General features: G+C 38.6%; 1 protein-coding gene across 5 annotated transcripts in view; it reads right to left on the bottom strand.

Annotated features, from left to right (window-relative positions):
- Positions 1–762: 762 nt before the first annotated feature.
- Positions 763–16,459, bottom strand: part of BLNK (B cell linker) — a 76,404-nt gene continuing 60,707 nt past the window's right edge. For 4 of the 5 annotated variants that reach the window (XM_045197485.3, XM_024563176.4, XM_045197488.2 and 1 more), the window contains 8 exons: positions 15,943–15,970; positions 15,079–15,121; positions 12,728–12,812; positions 12,240–12,271; positions 9,120–9,196; positions 8,186–8,269; positions 5,683–5,838; positions 764–1,152 (listed from right to left, as the gene is read on the bottom strand). In XM_045197485.3, coding sequence (XP_045053420.1) covers positions 1,033–1,152; positions 5,683–5,838; positions 8,186–8,269; positions 9,120–9,196; positions 12,240–12,271; positions 12,728–12,812; positions 15,079–15,121; positions 15,943–15,970 — 625 coding nt within the window. In that variant the 3' untranslated portion in view covers positions 764–1,032. Of the gene's footprint in view, positions 1,153–5,682; positions 5,839–8,185; positions 8,270–9,119; positions 9,197–12,239; positions 12,272–12,727; positions 12,813–15,078; positions 15,122–15,942; positions 15,971–16,459 lie in introns of all 5 variants that reach the window. The other variant, XM_045197486.3, reaches the window with a different exon arrangement.

Genomic DNA, 16,459 nt, shown 5'->3' with positions numbered 1-16,459 from the left:
ACACAACTCAACTTATAAATAGTAATCATGACAGCATATGACATTTAAAAATACAGTTATCTTTACAGGTGAGCCTGTGAGTTACTCTGAAATCGTTACCTTCTAGCCTTTCATAATCCTTTCAGAGATCGCTATCTTATTCAGTGATCAAGTACATTCCTCATTTAATTATTAGGTTTATCTTAATTATTTAATTAATTTATCATTTTAATGCTGTCTAAAGTACAAGTAGAATAAAAAGTACAAAGAGTAATACATTTCTGGGGAGCTAAGACCTTGGATATGGCTGCTCACAACGGGATCTTTTGTGTTCATCAGTCTGCTTTCCTACCCTCGTTCTGTTGCCCTAGGCTTTTAGTCTGGTTTTGTTCTCATCTTACTTTGAACCTCATCTCAACTTTAGTGTCCATTTAATAGACATGCAGATCAGAGAGGGTATCATTATTTTACTAACCAAAGCTAACAACAAAATCATGGGCAAAAACCTCTAGACACATCTCCTGTAGTTGGAACCATTACACCTCCCTCCATTACCTGTACTTAATAACTATCACAAAGTATCTACATTTTATTTTCTACAAATAAAATTGTAAGCAAGACACAATTGCCGAGCACTGGCAGTAGGTATCCTAGTTACATTAGTGCACCAGTGAGCAGTGTAGTGGCCTAGATTTCCCGCTGCTCTGTTTTATCCAAGATTATTATTTTCTTATTTTGAAAAGAGTGTTATTTACTTACATGACTGAAAACACACTTGTTTCTTTTAAATAAAAACTTTTATTTGGAGAATATTAATAGCATGATAACTCCTCCTCACCAGATATGACCAGTTCATCAGGTCTGGCAATAGAACAAGTCCAAGTGAGCTTCTTACAAGGAAACGGGCGACCACCTCAAAAGCTGCCTCCGTCTTCTCTCTTATTACTGGATGATCCATAATCCAAAATATGATGTTTGGGGACTTTTTCTTAAAAGTAGAGATAGAGCAAAATGTCTGGAGCAGTGACGTTGACCTCCTTTTTTTTTTTGAATTTATGAAACTTTAACTGCATATTTCAGTCTTGTGGAATCCTTTGTGTTATTCTGACTGTCGATAAGAACCAGGGGACTATGTTGATGATTCTTGATAATTTCAGCAACACTTCCAAAGTACTGGAGCAAAAAAACGTAGATGAATTATACACTGGCATTTATATTAACTTTGAGCTTCAATCCCCCCATCTTCTTTTATTTCCTCAAGCTAGTCAGTTATTAGGTCCCAGCTGACATTCTACCCAAAAATGTCTATCTTAACCAAGACTATAACCTTCATGGGGGCAGAACTCAGCCTTTCCTATATTCAGAAAGACTGAAAACACAACTGACAGCTTCAATTAGTATAAGTACTTAGAGAAATTACTTCATTGAATTATGAAGTAATATTTTAATATTCTCTTAACTGTGTCAAGTGTAAAACTATCATACAGTGAATTTCTCTACATTATTTATTGTTAGGTTGCACAGTCTTAGATATAAAGACTTATGTAATAAATTAACCTTAGAATTTAGTGTCAGGGAAGAATTATTTCCCAGATAAATTCATATTCTTCTGTTTTCTTTTTTGAATAAATAAGGAAAGCTTTATAAACCTTCATATTTCTATTTTTGCTTTGGTGCCCAGTAAGTTTAGAGGTAAATTAGTGCCTAATTGAAAATGGAATTTCATGCTAGGCTTTTAACATACATATTTATTTTTCCATATATTAATTCCTGCTCTCTAGATTTTAAGGTTATCATATTTTTTCCTTAAAATAATCAATATTTTAAATGAAAGGTACAACAAACATAACACAAACCATGAAATCAAACTCATTGACTATTCAAAAGTGCTACAGCTCTCAACCATCAAATAAATGCACTTAAAGTCACTTTTTTAAAAGTGCCATAAATCTAGCGATTATTACCACTTGACATTGTTGTTTTTTAATTTTTTAGATAAAGACAAATATCTGGTATAAAAGAATTTAAAAAGCCATATTAATTCTTTGGATAGCTTCCAAATATCTATATATTGAATTAAATAAAGTATTCAGAATACTGGTCAACTTTTTCAAATGAAATACTAGTTGTCTTTTAGATAATTGGCTGTCTGAATATTAGATCAGGGTGGAGAGGTGAGAGATAGGGACCTTTGAGTATCTGCAGTTTTTATTTCTTACTGCCTCTTCAATCATTCGGTTCTCTTGCAATTGCCAATGATATGCATAAAGACATTCATTCAGTTTGTTTGGCGTAGTCTGTTGTTAAACTAGTGCAGTTGGAAGTTAAATTTTTGGGCTAAAGAACCAGAAATGAAATAGCACAACCTCTCTGAAGTGGATTGCAAGGGAAAAAGTGTGTTCTGAACTCAAGAAACATAAGAGATAGTTGGTACACTTAAACAAGCATCTCATTCTTTCCTAGTCCCTGAATATTTCTGAGTATTGTTTGAGGGTTTAATGTTTGAAGAAGGGGGTTGAGTTGAAATGTTTGTAGTAGGGATTGCTCTTGGCCTATTTTTTAAATTTAATTACATGAAAAATTGAGCCTAACTTAGTTGCATTTCCCCTCAGTGCTCCTTTTTTTTTTTCTGTCTAGACTGATTCAGTGTATTTGAGATATTCATACATGGACAAACTTGTTTGATAACAAATAATCTCATGATCAATAAAAAAGCAAACCAGGTATAAGAGCTATAAAACTACTCAATACTGTATCTATGCCAAAATAGTTACATAAAAAGTTAAACAATCAGTTGGTTGCTTTTTCTACCCATATACACCCAAACACAAAAACAGACAGACTTTTCAAAATATCCTCAGGAATAACATCGTGTAACTAAAGTTTTCATTTTCCATTCAGATGTTCAGTAAATGGGAGAAATAATCTTTTTATTACAGATAATTTAAGTAAGAGTTTTAATGGACACTGTCAAAACTTTCAGATGCCTTTATAATAATATAATTATTTTGGTGTCCATAGGCTGGATATGTGGGGAGAGAGGTAAAGCTCTAATCTATCCATTGTAAGATAGGGATGAAGATCCTTTAGGCCAAGAGGAATCTTCTTTACCAGAATTTCAGGACCTCTAAAGAGGACAGCTCCCTCACCCACCCTTAAGCCTCTTGTAGAGAAGTATGGGACCCCTGAGGAGGCTTTAGAATGAAACCACCCGTCCAAAGCCACTCTGTCCTGCTAGGATCACCACCACCTCCGACCACTGGTTACTACTACTAGGAGCATTTACTTTAAAAGATTTGTCAGATGAAGGTTGTAGTGCGAATGAAGACTGTTGTTAAAATTTAACTGGTGTTAAATGATAGTGAAATCTATAGTTTAAAATCCAAGTTTAATCTTGATCAGTGTTTGTGGTTTTAGAGTCAAGAGTTCTGCATTTTCTAAAATATCTGAGACTTAATTAAAAGCAAAATAAAACCCAAATTATAAAAACTCCTAGAAGAAAACATTGGAGAAAATCTTCATGAGATTATATTTCACAATGATTTCTTGGACATGACATAAAAACACAGGCAATAAAAACAAAAGTAGACAGATAAGACTACATCAAACTTAAAAACTTCTGTTCATCAAATGTCATAATCAACAAAGTGAAAGGTAACCTATGGAAAGGGGGAAATATTTGTAAGTCATATATCTGATAAGGGATTAATATCCAGAATAATGAGGAACTACTACAACTCAACGACAAAAGATCAAATAACCTGATTTAAAAATTGGAAAAGGACTTGAGTAGACACTTCTTCAAAGGTGATATACAAATGTCCAACAAACAGGAAAGGCTGCCCAACATCACTAACCATCAGAGAAATGGAAATCAAAACCTTGATGAAATCACCCATTAGGAGAGTTACTATTAAAAACTCCCAAAATACCAAGTGTTGGCAGGGATGTGGGAAAGTTGGATCCATTCTGCACTGTTGGTAGGATTATCAAATGATACAATCACTTTGGTAAACAACATGGAGGTTCTTTCCAAAATTAAAAATAGAACTACCATATGATTTAGGAATCCCACTTCTGGGTATACATCCAGAAGAATTGAAAGCAGAGTCTTGAAGAGATATCTGCACACCCATGTTCATAGCAGCACTATTTACAACAGCCAAGAGGTGGAAGCAACCCAAATGTTCATCAACAGATGAATGGATAAGCAGAATGTGGTGTCTAACACATTGGAATACTAGGTAGCCTCAAAAAGGAAAGAAATCTTGTCATGCTACAACATGGGTGAAACTTGAGGATATTACGCCATGTGAAATTAGGCAGTCACAAAAGAACAAACTTTGTATTATGTGATCCCACTTACAAGAGGTATCCAAAGTAGTCAGATTCATAGAAATAAAAAGTAAAGTGGTGGTTGCTAGTCACTATGTGGAATGGGAAAGGGGAGTTGTTCAATAGAGCTTCAGGTGTGCAAAATAAAAAGTTCTGGAGATCTGTTTCACAATATTGTAAATATATGTAACACTAGTAGACTATACACTTGAAATAGTTAATATGGTAAATTTTATTATATGTGTTTTTACTACATGTTTAAAAAAGCAAAATAAAGAGTACACTAATTGACATAAGACCTTATCAGTTCATTTTACAAATGCTATTCTCCTGCCTGTAATCATTCAACCAACAAATCCATCCATTTAATAATAAATACTTGTCAACCACCCACTGAAGCCAGCAATTGCGCTATGGTTCTAGAAACAGAGAGGTGAGCAAGGCATAGCCTGTTCCTGGCCTCATCTAGTGGAGAAGACAAATGCTTCAGAAATTATGACACTTTCTAACGATTCACTACCTAACAAAGTGCTGAGTTTGGAATGGATGTAGTTCTTTCTGAAAGAATATTGAAAATAAATATTTTGAACTTTTAAAATGCTATTTTTTCTGCTTAGGTTGCTCTTTCCACTTTTCTTCTCATCCATTTTAACTTTCGTTCTACCTATAATTCAACCCATCATTCAGGACCAGAACAAGTTTCACTCCCTTTCTGACCACTCATGGGTTATTCCACTCCCTATTTCAGGGCTCACTTATAGGAACAAACTGGCTAAACAGAGCCATGGTAAGCATTGAGTTTGGCCAAGATTAAAGAGGAGTTGAAGTTCATGTTTGGTTAGTATTCAAGACCTCCTGTATTAAGTAGACCTACTGACCTAATGCTTTTTTCTTGCTGCGAGCCCAAAAGATTATTCTGGCCCAAGGGTATAGTCTAATGTTTTAACACAGGTTACTGAGTCTCTTCTGCTCCTTCCCTGGTCATCCACCTTGGAATCTGAGTTGAGATCCTAGTTCTTGACTTAGGAGCTCTGGACACTGACCTTGATGTTTATAATATTAATATCACTTGACATTTTAACCCTGATTTTTATGATCCCTTGGACTAAAGTACTGAATGAGACTGACCCCACTAAGTAGCAGGGTAAAAGGACTCAAGTATAACCTTTACATCATGCCAGTCTTTCCTCCTTCCTGTTCTCTCAGAGGATATACTCCCCACACATAGTACTTTATCTGCTTATAACATGTGTGCATGTGGGAGAGTACTCTTGTATCCCTTCTCCTCATCTCTAGCTTCTAATACGGTATGATGCCATTGTGCTCACTACATAGTTATAGAGCTGGATTAAAAGGGAAATTACTGACCTCTTCACCATTTTTCTTTCTGCCCAAAGCATACTGTTTTGTTGCTTCAATAAATCGCACAGGGACATTATAAACTCGCTTATTAAAAAATACAACTAATGTATATGGCTGTTTGGAATCATGGCCAGAGCTTTTCCGAATAAGGAATGATCCATCCTGTTTATTAAACAAAAGGCATAATTATGGTTAGTATTACTTATATTCTACATGTTGACACTAGTTTATGAAATACCTATGTTTAAAATATAATTATTTAGCTATATGATTTTATTATTGGTAAGTCTGTTTTATTATTTTCCAAGAAAATACTTCAGTAAACTACATACTTATACAAAATATGAACTTATATTTTATATTTACATATGTTTATATATACTTACAGAAAATCCTGAGTGAGATCAATGCACTTTTTTTTTATCCTCACCCAAGGACATTTTTTCATTGCTTTTAGAGAGAGAAGAAGGGATAGAGGGAAGGAGAGAGAGAAACATCGATGCACCATTGATCAGTTGCCTCTCGTACACACCGGGATCAGGAATTGAACCTGCAACCTGAGCCACACCAGCCAGCACTCAATGTACTTTTTGATGCACTAAGTAAGATACTATGTTTATAGGATTTAGAATGTGCGAAGGGGCACATTAAGATGAAACCTAGAGGATACTCTTTAACAAGGAACCATGTCCACAAGTTGCCTGTGAATTAAAAAAAATGATCAAACAAATTTCATTCTGAAGTACTTTTAAGAAGAAAGTAGAACAAATACCATATGATCTCACCTTTAACAGGAACATAATCAACAGAAGAAAAAAGCAAACAAAATATAACCAGAGACATTGAAGTTAAGAACAATCTAACAATAGCCAGAAGGGAGGGGGGAGGGGACAGTGGGGAGAAGGGTTTTCAGGAACTACTATAAAGGACACATGAACAAAATCAAGGGGGAGGGTGGAAGCAGGGGAGGGAGGTGGGTTTGGCTGGGGTCGGGGGGAGAGGGGGAGAAAATGCAGACAACTGTAATTGAACAACAATAAAATAATTAACAAAGAACAATTAAATAAATAACATTAAAAAAAAAGAAAGTAGAAGTTGGGAATAAAAATATTTCAGCTGTTGAAAATTCTTTCTCCAAAAATTTATATTGAAGCAGATAGAAACTGAAACACAAGATTCCAAATTTAGTTAAATATTTTATAAAACATTCTAGAATCCTTAATTCAAAAATTATGGACTAAAAATGGACAAAAAGCAGGAAGAGAAATGCAACAACAGTTGGTCAAGCTTTCTGCAAAGAAAATAAAAAGAAAGACAAACTTATTTCAAATGAAGATTTAATAAATATCTGAAGGAAGGCACAGAAACCACCAAGACAGAGAGGGGTGGGGGAAGATTTTTAAAAAAGTACAACAGAGTCAAATTGGTTAGAATGAAAGGAAGACAAAAGGTCCAAAATGCATGCAATTTGAGTCCTTGGGAAAAACAAAACAAAACAAAACAATGAAACAGAACGACTCTTTAAGACCATAATTTAAGAAAACGTTTTGGAAATAGGAGAAAACAAATCTATTTGTTGAAAGGCTTCCATCTATCTGAAAAAATTGACCTGGAAATCAACTCAGAGACAAGTTCTGGTAAAACTGTTAAACTTTAAAAACAAAAAGTCTGCAGTTTTAGAATAAAATATTAGATTACGTGTAATGGCAAGAAAATAGTATTAGGTAGAACAAGGCAATCCAGTGGAGCAACACTCTTAAAACCTCAAACCAGAGATTTTATATCCAGCCAAGATTTTCTCCAGGTATAGGGCTATGAAAAAAGTTTTGAATGTGCAAGAACTCAGGGGATAATGGAAACACAGTTCTCCCTGGGAATCTAGCACAAGGTAAGCTTCATCAAACAAAAGGAGATAACTGGGGAAGCCAGCAAAGGGAATGATGGAAAGTATGTAATATGTTTAATTGTAGAGTTAGGTTTAAAATGAGGGTGGCAAAAATAGTATGCAAATATTACATATGCTGACAAAGTAGGGTGCAAGTGAAAAAAATGGGATAGGAAAAGAGAAAGAAAAAGTGGTACTTTAATCTCGGATTGTCCAAACTGTCCCTACTGTTCCTACATGATTGGGCTTGGATGCTTCTAAAATCTCCTTCCATGTCCTTTGTTCCATCTCGACCTCAGCGTTTTATCCCATGCATTGATCCAAAATAGCCTGTTACTTTGCAGTCCTCAGTGGATCTCATGTAACACCATGCCTGTCTGGGATTGCCCCCTGGAGCCTATGAATCCTTGTGGAGATGGAAGGGCAAGTAGAGATGAGATGGAGGAACAAAGACGAAAATGCTTGAAAGAGAGGAGGGGATGGCAATTCCTCCTGAGCAAGTCAAGAAAAAAGATCCCTGCATCCATAATTATTGCAGTTACTTAATTAGCATATAATTAATAGGGTGACAACAGTGCCTATTACAGGCTGAGGACAGGATATGAGATTTAAAAATGGCCATACCTTGTTTGATCTGTATAATGCTTCTTCAGCAGACTTTCGGTCACAGGCACCAGCATACCATGGCTTACAGTGAACATCAGCTTCCTGTGAAATAGAGGGAATTCTTAAGCATGACATGGTCCTTCAGTGATATTGTACCTTCTGTACATGAAAAACAGAGTTCCATTTTGCATTACCAAGACAGGCCTAACTCCATGTGGACCACTAATTTGTAAAGAGTTGATGCTTCCTTTGGTCAATTACAGGGTTATGTAATTGACTTTTTCCCATTTGGCCTTAGTTTCTAACCTTAGTAATTGGACATAAGAACTAAACCCTGCTAGATTCCTGAACCACTTAATCCTTTCTCCTAAATAAGTTATAATCTCCCTTTCCTTTCTGATCTTATTGTTTCTGTTTTTGTGTTTTTGCTTTGTGGGGTGCTTTATAATTTCCAAAGTGTTTTTACAAATGTTATCTTATATGATTCTTGTAACTACTTTGAAGGCAAGAAGGATAATGCTGTAATCCCTAATTTATACTAGAGAAAGCCCAGAGAGACATGTCCAAGGGCACAGAGAGTCCTCACTCTTTTTATAGGCTGTGCTGTTTTGTGTGTTTTAATATCATATGCCTCCACAGGTCTATTCTGGGAAAAGTACATAGTTTTAAGAGAAGCTATGTGAGGGGAAGAACAATCAAAAGCAACACACTTCTTTTTGAAGTTTTGAAGAACCACAAATTGTTATTTAGGGCATCTAGAATACAGATTGGAACAAATGAAGAAAGGTCTTAATAACTGAAACAGAAAGGTGTTCTGTACCCATCAGCAAATGACAACTCACAAGCCAACTTAAAATATAGTCTGTTCTCAAGCTTCACTCCAAACTCTCTCTTGAAAGAAGACATGCCCTTTCCTGCAGTTTACTGGTAACAACCAGAGTTCATTTCATACCTGTTCTGACGCACTGGAATTAGACGAAAAGCTGGGTAATGGAACATCCACAGTTGGGCTGCCCCCTTCTGGAAACCCTGAAAGGGATTTGAAAAGTGATGGATCTTCATTATTTGTTGAGCAGTTACTATGCCTACACTGCAACACTATAGTAGTGCTGCAGGGGACACACGCACACTGAAAAGTCACACACACCCACGCTAAAAAAATCCTTAAAAGCAATGGTTCCCAAAGCATTGTCTGAGGATGCCTGGAATTCCCAAGATCCTTTCAGGGGATTTTTTCCAGATACATATCTCTGTGAAGCCCAGTTTTCTTCATATACTTCAACCAGAAAAGTGTATTGCAACAGATTGGCTGTAGAATCAGACAGGAGAATCTAGTTGTCTCTGTTATTCCAGGCATTATAGGGATTTAAAAAATGTAAAGCAGTATCACTCTTCCCACTAATTGTTTTTGTTTGGAAGATATAGCTATTTTTCATAAAAATATGTTATTTATGTTAACATGTAATGAGTTTAATAAAATATTAAATGCAATGGATTAATGTCTTAAATGTCTGTTTTAATGAATACATCCAATATCAATAGAAATACATAAACTGAAGTTTTTTGGGTCTGATTTTAAGAGTGTTAAATGCTCCCAAGACCAAATGTTTGAGAATTGCTGCCTTAGGCATAAACTCGGTCTAAGTGTGATGACACATGAAATAGAGAAATGACTTAGCTGCTTTCATTTGTTCATTCATTCATTCATTCATGAATTCATTTATTCATTCATTCATGATTATGTGCCTGCCATGGATCAAGGCATTGGGAATATACAAGTCAACAAAACAGCAAAATGCTCTGCCCTCCTGGAGCTTAAATTTTAATGGAGTGAGATAGGCAATAACTACATAAGTAAATGTATGTACAATACTAGAGTCATAAGTGCTCTGGAGGAAAATAAGCAGGGAAAGGGGTTGGAGATGGCCTCAGGCAAGTAGTACATTTAAACACACTGGTCAGGGGAAGAAGGCCTCACTGAGGAGACATTCGGGTAAGATCTGCAAATGGAGAGGGAGGAGGCAAGGGAAGAACCTTCTGGGTAGAAGGAGCAGTGAGTGCAAGGCCTGGCATATCTGAGGACTAGAGAGGGGCCACTGTGCCTGGAGTGCAGTGAGGAAAGGAGAGAGCCGTGAGGGGTCACGTCAGACAGGAAGTGATGAAGGAACCGGATTTGCAGGACCTGGTGACCCCCTTGACATGACTTGAGCTTTAACAAGCATGGTATGGGAAGATTTTGGAGGGTTTGGCCAGAATAGTAATGTGATCTGCTTGCTTTTAACCAGGCCAGTCTAGCTGCAGGGTTGGAAATAGATAAAGTGGATAAGAGCAGAGAGGAGAGGCCAATTCAGTGTTCTGCAAGCCCCGGCAGGAGATGATGTGGCTAGGAAAGAAATGGTATCAATGGAAGCAGGGAGAGTTGTTGGATTCCAGGTATATTTTGAAGAAATAGCTGGAAGGTAATTGAAGAAAGCAAGCGAGGAAGTCAAGGGTGACTCTAAGGTTTTGCCTAGAGCCATCAGAGTCGTCCTTTATTAAAAGGCAAGATCCGCGGGAGAACCAGGTTTAGATAAACTAAGTGCTTCAAATGAACGTGTCCTGGGAGTTCACAGGAGACAGCAAGATGTTCAAAGTAACAGGGAGGAGCGGTGAGGGCTTGGCGGGCCCAGCCACCTTGGGTCTGAAGGAAGGGCGTATTCCAGGGGTGTGGGGAGAAGCAGAAGACGGGGAGTGGGTAGGCTCTCCTAGGACACACAGTACAGGATGGTTGGTGGTTTCTGCAGCTTGGGCACTTGGGGGAGTTCAAGGCTGACATTTTCTGAGCTATGAATTCGTGCCAGCCCTGGTCTGTTTTCCACGTCTTCACTCATTCTTTCCTCACATCAGCCCGTTGTGGGAGGAGCTGTTAGACTCCATTTTACAGATGAGGCCTTCCCGGCTGCCTCATCTGGAACTGCCGTCTCTGCGACCTGACCCTCTGCTCCCTTGCTTCATAGCGCTTCAGCATTTACTTGATATTATGTGATTCATCTGGTTGTTTATGTTTTCCGCCTGTCTCCTCCAGTAAAATTGAAGCTCCAGAAGGGCAAGGGCTCTGTTTTATTCACTGCTTCCATTCCCTGTATCTAGAAGAGCCCCTGGCACAGGGCAGATGGTTAACGCGAATTTATCAATTGAAAAAATGACTTTGGGTTGAAAATAATGAAAGGTATGAAAAAGCTTTACATAGTGAAACATTATTAGCCAAACCACTTTCACATTGTGTTCAGAATCTTTAAAAAAAATTGTATTTAGTATGTTCCATTTATTTACAAAGAATGAAAAATCTAATTAAAACCTAAAAAACTGATTTATGTTCAGTATAAACAAATTATTTTGTTACATATAATAAAAATATTATTCTCTGTATTTATATTTATTGAGTCTTGATTATTTTGACACATTTCCCAAATTACCCAGGTAAAGTAGGGTTTGTTTTGTTTTATTTTTTCATTTTCCCCCCTACATTAAATAGAAAGCAAATCAAGTTTTGGGCAGTTACGTTCTGCAGGTATAACTTATCTGATTCACATATTTTGAGGGCGAGGTAATGTTTGCCTTGGGAAAATTACCCAGATATTTTCCAAATCCTTCCAGAGTACCTTTGGTAGATCTATTTTATGCTCATTAAAATGTATTTCAGATTTAATTGGAGGAGCTGTCACTTACTGAGGATCTTCCTTACTGAGGACCAAGCACTATACCAGGTACTTTACATAGGTTGTTTTACTTTTGAAAACAGTTGTATTGGTTTTGTAAAAATCAGATAAGTAAAATATGACCAGTATGACCAGTAAAATATTCAGTCAGTACTAAAAACAAAAACATAAAAATGATTTCAAATCTATCTACTTTTCAAAACAATTCTATGAAAAATATTCTTGGCCCCATTTTACAGATGAAGCTACAGAGGATACCAAGGTCCTCCAGCTGGAAGTGACAAGTTCTGCTGGAACCCAGGTGACTCATACAGGAAGATCCAGCCTTCGCCACTACTGCCTGATAACCTTCTTCATGACTCCTTTGTACTTACTTGGCAGAGGTACGGGTTTTTGATGGACTTGTCTGAAAAAAAGAATTTCAGATTAATTAGAAGGCAAAGCCCAAGATGAGTAAGTTTGACTCTCTGTTTTCAGTGAAGACTCTGTGAACAGGCACATCACAAAGGAATGAACAGCAATGGCCAGTGAACCAGATCTAAAGGTAGGAGAGGCACCAACCCCTCGAGATAAGAAAAAGTATTCCCTTTGCTTTTGAAAAAGGAGGAGCCTTGACTAAGGTGTTCCATTTTAGTTAAGTCCAATAGTTAACCTGAATATTAGGTTTCTTGAGATTCTAAGCCATTCTTTTAAAGTTGTTACCTACTTAAAAACTTAACACCCTTGCAAACTTAATTGCAAAGCAATGGAATAGCAGATTTTTACCAAGCACCCCAAGCCGATGTCACTGCGTGGTTGACAACACAGGCATAATGCCTGCAGCAACAAGAGAAAACTAGTTTTCCACGGGAAGGGTTCTTACTTCTGGGCAAGAGGAAATGCTGGTGATGGCACAGCTTCTTGTCTGTGACTAGATCCTCGGTGGCGTTCAGCAGGTATAGGCTTTTCTGTATCAAGAGAATTCTCATATTAGAAATAGAGTGAAATGTCTGTCCCCATGCCAAAACCTAGCAATATCAACTGAGAAGCACTGCGTTTAGTTGGCTGTCTTCCTAGGAACATATCTCTCCCCAGGATGTCATCCGTTTGTGCACCTGTCGGTCTGGTGATGTGTTTGTGCATTAGGCCCAGCACTCCCACCCCCGGTGTCACAGGCATACTCTACTGCCTCTGCTTTCATCCCTGAGCAAGGTGCATGGGGTGGGGGGAACTGAACCCCTGGGATCTGGACCTTTAAGTGTGTGCGTGCAGGTGGGATCCTGAACAGGAGCAGGTTTTAGCCACCCACCTCCTGGTTTCTATGTGGCCTCCCCACAGGTGGTCCCACACCCTTGGTGTGTTTTCATTAGTCATCAGATGTGACTGTAAGAAATTTCTTACTGATAAATGGTAAGATATGACATTTCATGAATGATCTACTCTTTTTGAAAAATTAATTGAGGTTATCTCTCTAACAATGTTAACCTCTCTTGCATATCACTGTGTTTTCCTGAGGGGGAGAGGAAGAGGAGGAGTTATAACAAGTACACAGGGCAATGGGCACAGCCTGCAATGTAAGAATTTATGTTGAAATCCATCATGAACTTACCTCCTGAACCATTAATAGGTGTAATTATAAATTATTTAATGCTTTATCCTCCCTCAAATTTGGTCTAGGGTGTGTTAAAGTTGGGGTATGTCCATGGTGTATCTCTTGCATGGGAAAAAGGTTGAGAGTTGTTAATCTCCTGACATAGGGACCCACAGGAGTAAAAGGAGTAAGAACTCAAAGATTCAAATAAGTGGTAAGATGGACTTAGGGTTTTTATGTGGTGCACTGAAATTCAGAATCCCTGAACCTCTAAAGATCATGCTTCAAGCTTGTGGCACGTTGCTTTGAGCTGCCATGGGAGAGGTTTCATTCACAACTTAACTACTTGGTAGTTTCAGGAGGAGGAACAATGAGCACATTAGGTCCCCATAGCCAATTAGCTTTGACCACGTCTGCTTGGCCCTGTTCATCCTGGAGGCTTCCTTCCTAGATGGGAAAAGGCCGCTCCCTATTTTGGGTTTGGATGGCATGCCACGCTGGGAGCCCTGCACTGGGAGCCCTTCGGGAATGAGGACATCTGAGCCACACAGAGCATGCCATGAGCCCCTTCTTGGCTGGTTTTCTGAAGCTCCTGAAGCCATGAAATTTGCACAGCGTTGTACTAACTTCTCGCAGAGGCCCACCCTATGGCTCCACTGTGACTCCAAGCTCCTGCTCAACAGGCTTGAGGACAGCAAGGAATGGAAGGCCAGCAGGGCAGAAGCCTCAAAGGAAAGACAGAAGAAAGCAAGACCATAGTAAGGAAGTGATGCTCAGAAATAGCCCTGGGGGAAAAAAAGATGTGGGAACTGATATAAAAACATATTGAAGGAGTTAATGATTGGAGCAAGTAAAGCAGACAGGTGAGTTGTAGTGGACACTCAGAAAATGTCCACCATCCATCGTCAGAGGAACCAGAAAGAACACTTTCTGTATCTGCTCATATTAACTCAGGAAATGAGGAAACAATCACTAAGCTTTTAGCATTAGGTATCTTCAAGTGTGGAATCAGATAGATACAGAAGTTTAACTTTTACATGCTATTTTAAGTGTTGAGATTATGGACGGTTCTTACTGCTTTCTGTCCCACTCCCCCAGGATTTTTCAAATATGAATAGTTTTAAAATAAAAATGTTCTAATAAAAAGTGTACATAAGGTTTTAGGGTTATGATAAAACAAAGGAAGGAAAGCATTTGAAAATACACTAAGACAGACATTTGAACTCTGAAAATATTATTTTGAAAACTTAGCAAAAGAACTGGTTCAAATAAACAAGGTTTTAAAAGTTTCATTCCTGAACTAAACAATTAGTCTAAGGTGCATGAATGGCTCTGAATTAGTCTTCATACCTAATGGAAGGCTGTTTCTGGCAAGGAAGTCCTGTCTGCAAACAGACAGGTTTGGGGTGTGCAGACTGTAACCGCCCCCCGCAAAAGATGCTGCCCAGGTAAGCTCAGGTACTGACCAGCTTTGCTACTCACTACTCACTGCAATGGGAAATCCATTTTGTTTAGAAGACTGAGTTCATATTTATGGTTAGCTTTTAAATAATGAAAGAATTTAGAAAGACATTTATATACAAATCCTTAATTAAAATAACTTTTAGAGGACATGCTCCTCCTTTAAAATAATAGAGATTTACCTTCGCAAACACTTGAGGCATTCTGTTGAGAGGCAAGTGGCATCTATTTAAAAAAAAAAGCAAAGATATTCAATACAGTTCAATGTGGAAATAAAAGTCAAAGCAATATCATTAAAGTAAATATTTGGGGAGAACATTTCTCTGATGCACAGTTGTTCTTTCAATCACAAGAACAACAATTAGAAACACGTGGTCTCCAGTATGACCTTTGCTTTAAGTGACGACTGACTGGATGTGTCTCAAAGGAGGAGCAATGTCCCCTTGGTGCTGAGACCTCCCTGCTCTGTCTGTAGGGCTGATGGATACCATGACCCCCAGCAATTTCCAGGCAGTAGCACTTGCACAGTAGGAACCTGAGATATGGCTTTCATCTCAGGGCCCCACTGTCTCAGGGTTTGCTGGGTGATTATAAATGTCAGTCTACAGAGTAGATACCGGGTCATGGTAGGCTTCCTTGAATAGTGTGCTGGTCCAGGTTTCCCCCGTTCTGGACAGAATCTGAGTTTAGCCAGGCCTGTATGTGCCCGATATGCAATGGCCAGGTCCCCAGCCACAGGGTTGGGAAGTGGACACGGGGGATCCTGGAGGGGAAGGCAGATCTCATGGGAGGCAGAGAGCCTGGCGGCTTATCTGTCGCTGCCTCTCGGGGAAGCTGCCAGGGTCTAAGGAGGATGAACTCCTCCCGGGAAGCATTTTCTTGGGCTAACTGAGGACTCCAGGTTTTTCTTGGACTGTCCAGGCAACACCTTCAGTTGCTAAGATTGCTGTATTCACCTGCGCTGGAAGCACAGTCAACTTTAAATAAGTGGATAAGAATCAACAGTGTGGGAAAAGGAAGCGTGTTTAACTGCAAAATTAACTTACTGTCTTCAGTGGTGTAGCTGGCTTTTTCCTGGGGGATAAAAAACATTGGTTTTGTTAAAACACAAAAAGATAAAGTAGAGCCATCTGCTTATCATTTTAGTCTCAAGTTTCAACTGGAGCAATGAAAGTGATAGGAGTGTGTAGAAAGACTATCCTGGAAGGGTGGAGAGGGAGGAAGTGGGATTTAGTTGTGACCTCCCCCACCTCAGACGGAGTCCACTGGCAGATGGCAAAGAGGTTCACTGGGGATAAACAAATTGCCAGTTGCCAGGGAGTTGGCATAACTGAGCTCTTGTTCCAGTTCTGCTATTAATTACTCTGTGACCTCAGGCCTCTTTCTCTCAGCTGTGAGGCCAGTTGGAGGTTTAGTTTCCTCATCTGTAAAATGAGGACCAGAATCAGGGTTTTCCGCGTGTATACAGAGCCCTCCCTCCTCCAACAGCACCCCAGGCGGCTGCCTGGAGATGGAGACGGGAGATATGTGGGTAGCCATGCAGGTAAGGTTGCAGCCGGTACT

The sequence above is a fragment of the Desmodus rotundus genome, chromosome 4 (genome assembly GCF_022682495.2).
Source record: "Desmodus rotundus isolate HL8 chromosome 4, HLdesRot8A.1, whole genome shotgun sequence".
NCBI lineage: Eukaryota > Metazoa > Chordata > Mammalia > Chiroptera > Phyllostomidae > Desmodus > Desmodus rotundus.
The sequence above is the reverse complement of the archived record's forward strand: the minus strand, read 5'-3'. Positions and strand labels throughout refer to the sequence as shown.